Here is a 2,677-nt window from a genome sequence, read left to right as displayed (position 1 = left end):
TCTAAAAAGTATCGTGCTATAGCACGGGAACTACACTAGTTATTATTAACTGGTCTGTCAGTAAGCAGAGCCGTAATAGACCAAAGGGTTTGAACGTTGGGATACTTTTTTTTTTGAAAGCTACCCTAGATGGGTCGGTAATTAACTTTGGGATACTTAACAAAAAGAGAATTACTAGAGCCCTGGATTAATACAAATTAAAACAGATTAGTAATGCTCAAACACAATGTAATTCAGAAAGCTTTTATTCAAAGAATATGCAACAAACAACCTTACTCAAGAAACTAACATCGTACTCGGGCTTAAGGAAACATAATGACTTGATGCATTAATAACAAATTAAAACAGAATTGTATCGTCAGAATCAATATAATATGACTGCAGCCATGAATTCTACATCTGATTCAAGAGCTGTCATCGAATCAGGAGGAAGACATATCTCAAGATCCACACTTCCACCTCCTTCTGACGTAGCGTAAGCCGTAACTTTCCCCTCAAATTTATTTGCATACCCACTACGAACTGCGATTGCTTTCCCTAGTCCAAATTCATTGCCATACATATCAAATCTGGGTGAACTCGAGCTCAACACACTATTGGAATCATACACTATACCGTGTATGGGTATAGAAGGCGCCTCCAGCCAGGCTTTCAGGGAATCGGTCACTTCTTTTTCATTGTGGTTTACAATTGATTTGTTCAGCAATGATGCTGTCCACCCTAAACTGTTTTCAAGTAGTTCGCCAGCTGTTGTACTTAATTTCAGTAAACTCACACAATTTCCGAAATATTGTGTAGGCAAAGGTGGGTCTAATCTATGCCTGTTATTAGCAGTTAATCTGAAATTAGTGACTTGATTTTTACTTACCCTATTGCTTCGAATCAGTGACCTCCATACAAGCGCTGACAACGCCTGAAAAGAGGAAAGATTGCTGTAATCTGTCTCTTGATTAGCCTCGGCTTTTAGTCTTTGTACGGATTTGGAAGTAAAGTGAAAGAACCTAACCCTGAGTTGAGTTGGTTCAACACAACTTATGAATTCATCAGGGTGAGTAAACGGAAGAAGAACAGGGTTAGCCTCGCCAAACCCATCAGGAAACCACCGTTGATACACTGGCAGGCGCGACTTAGAAACCCCTTTGCCCTTTGACATGTGAATTTCAGACCACATGTTCCAGAATTCCCAATATGAAGTCCCATCTACGACTGCATGATTCGCAGAGCAACCAATGAAGACACCATCGAGCAATTCTGTGACTTGAACCGATAACAAAGATTTTGTATGGCCATCATAGCAAAATGCCTTATGGTGATCAAAAAATGAATCAACCACCAAGGGAACATCAGCTGGTGAAAGGATGTTGGATATAGTCGTGTCTAAAGTAGCATGAATGAACTTAACGCCAGGGCCTTTGTTGCAGTCTACATAGATCAAGCTTTGATGGTTAGCTTCATCTACACGCGTTGCAAGCTGACCGGCGAATGGGTAGAAATGGACAAGGGCTATTGAAAGCGATTGTTTAAGATCTTGGAGGAAGTCGTGGATGGAGAATGGTTGAGATGCTTTGGTGAAGAGTAGACCCTTTTGAATATAGTGAGAAGAGAGTTTGATGAGATCTAATGGAGCTAAGAAATGAGGTTTTTCAGATTCCTTAACTTTGAACTTGGGTTTAAGGAAACATTCTGAGATGTGTTTTACTGTCATATTTTCCATACTCAAATATTAGGTTGGTTTCAATTTCTGTACTTGGAGGAGTGTATATATATATGTTTGCTTGGAGTACAAAAGTGACTACATTAGGTGGATTAGCAATAACATTTGACTGATTACTTCAAAGACTCCACTAGTTGTTGGATGCTTGTCATCTTTTGTCATGTCTAATGAGCAGCCACCTGAGACAATTATAAGCAAAATGTGATACTCCCCAGCCATCGTCCACTTGAATTTTGTAATATTTCTCAAGAATCATCATACTCAAAAGTCAAAAGAAATAAAAGCTCAATGATCCTAAATATTATAAAGTATTTTATATGCGGGACGTTTGACCTAACCTAAATCTGGCAAAATTGACCTGGATAACCCGATTCATCTCGGCTCAACACCTGAATTGAGGAACCGAGAATGACCAGCTACCCGAATTAGCCTGAATCACTATTACCTAACCGAATGTTTATTGTTGCAAATAGATCATTATCCCTAAAGCACTTGATAATAATAGATCCGAAAATGACCCGATTAGGAAATTACTCGACGTGTCCCAATCTAACCCCAATTATTGCAAACCTGAAGAGATCCGATCCGATTAACCCGCTTATCATGTCTAGTTTGACCCTTCTATTAATTTTGATTTAATAATCTATAGTTAAAACATTTAAATTACTTATAACAAACATCAGTTGGTCTCGATCTCTTGTAACGGTTATAAATTGTTACGGCTCTAAATATGACCACTTTAAGATAAAAACGTAACTACTCATAAAATGTTACCTATTAAGTAATGGTCATATTTTCACATTAAAATGGTCATATTTGAGCCTGCTATAATTTGTGATGAAAAAGAAACATTACAAATGAGAATTGCAAACAAAGATTATCTTTTAGAGAGTAAATACTCCACTTTTGCAAAATTTAAAATTATTGGCCAACTACACCCTAATTAAGATTAGTTTCCGAAGG

General features: G+C 37.7%; 1 protein-coding gene across 1 annotated transcript; it reads right to left on the bottom strand.

Moving 5' to 3' along the window:
- Positions 1 to 227: 227 nt before the first annotated feature.
- Positions 228 to 1,868, bottom strand: LOC141608248 (uncharacterized). The gene has a single exon (XM_074427613.1). The coding sequence runs from the start codon at positions 1,712 to 1,714 to the stop codon at positions 365 to 367; it is 1,350 nt and encodes a 449-aa protein (XP_074283714.1). The 5' UTR covers positions 1,715 to 1,868; the 3' UTR covers positions 228 to 364.
- Positions 1,869 to 2,677: the final 809 nt, after the last annotated feature.

The sequence above is a fragment of the Silene latifolia genome, chromosome 1, assembly GCF_048544455.1.
Source record: "Silene latifolia isolate original U9 population chromosome 1, ASM4854445v1, whole genome shotgun sequence".
Classification (NCBI taxonomy): domain Eukaryota; kingdom Viridiplantae; phylum Streptophyta; class Magnoliopsida; order Caryophyllales; family Caryophyllaceae; genus Silene; species Silene latifolia.
The sequence above is the reverse complement of the archived record's forward strand: the minus strand, read 5'-3'. Positions and strand labels throughout refer to the sequence as shown.

Excerpts from the sequence above, each read along its gene's own strand:
- LOC141608248 (XM_074427613.1), bottom strand. The coding sequence starts at position 1,714 with ATGGAAAATATGACAGTAAAACACATCTCAGAATGTTTCCTTAAACCC.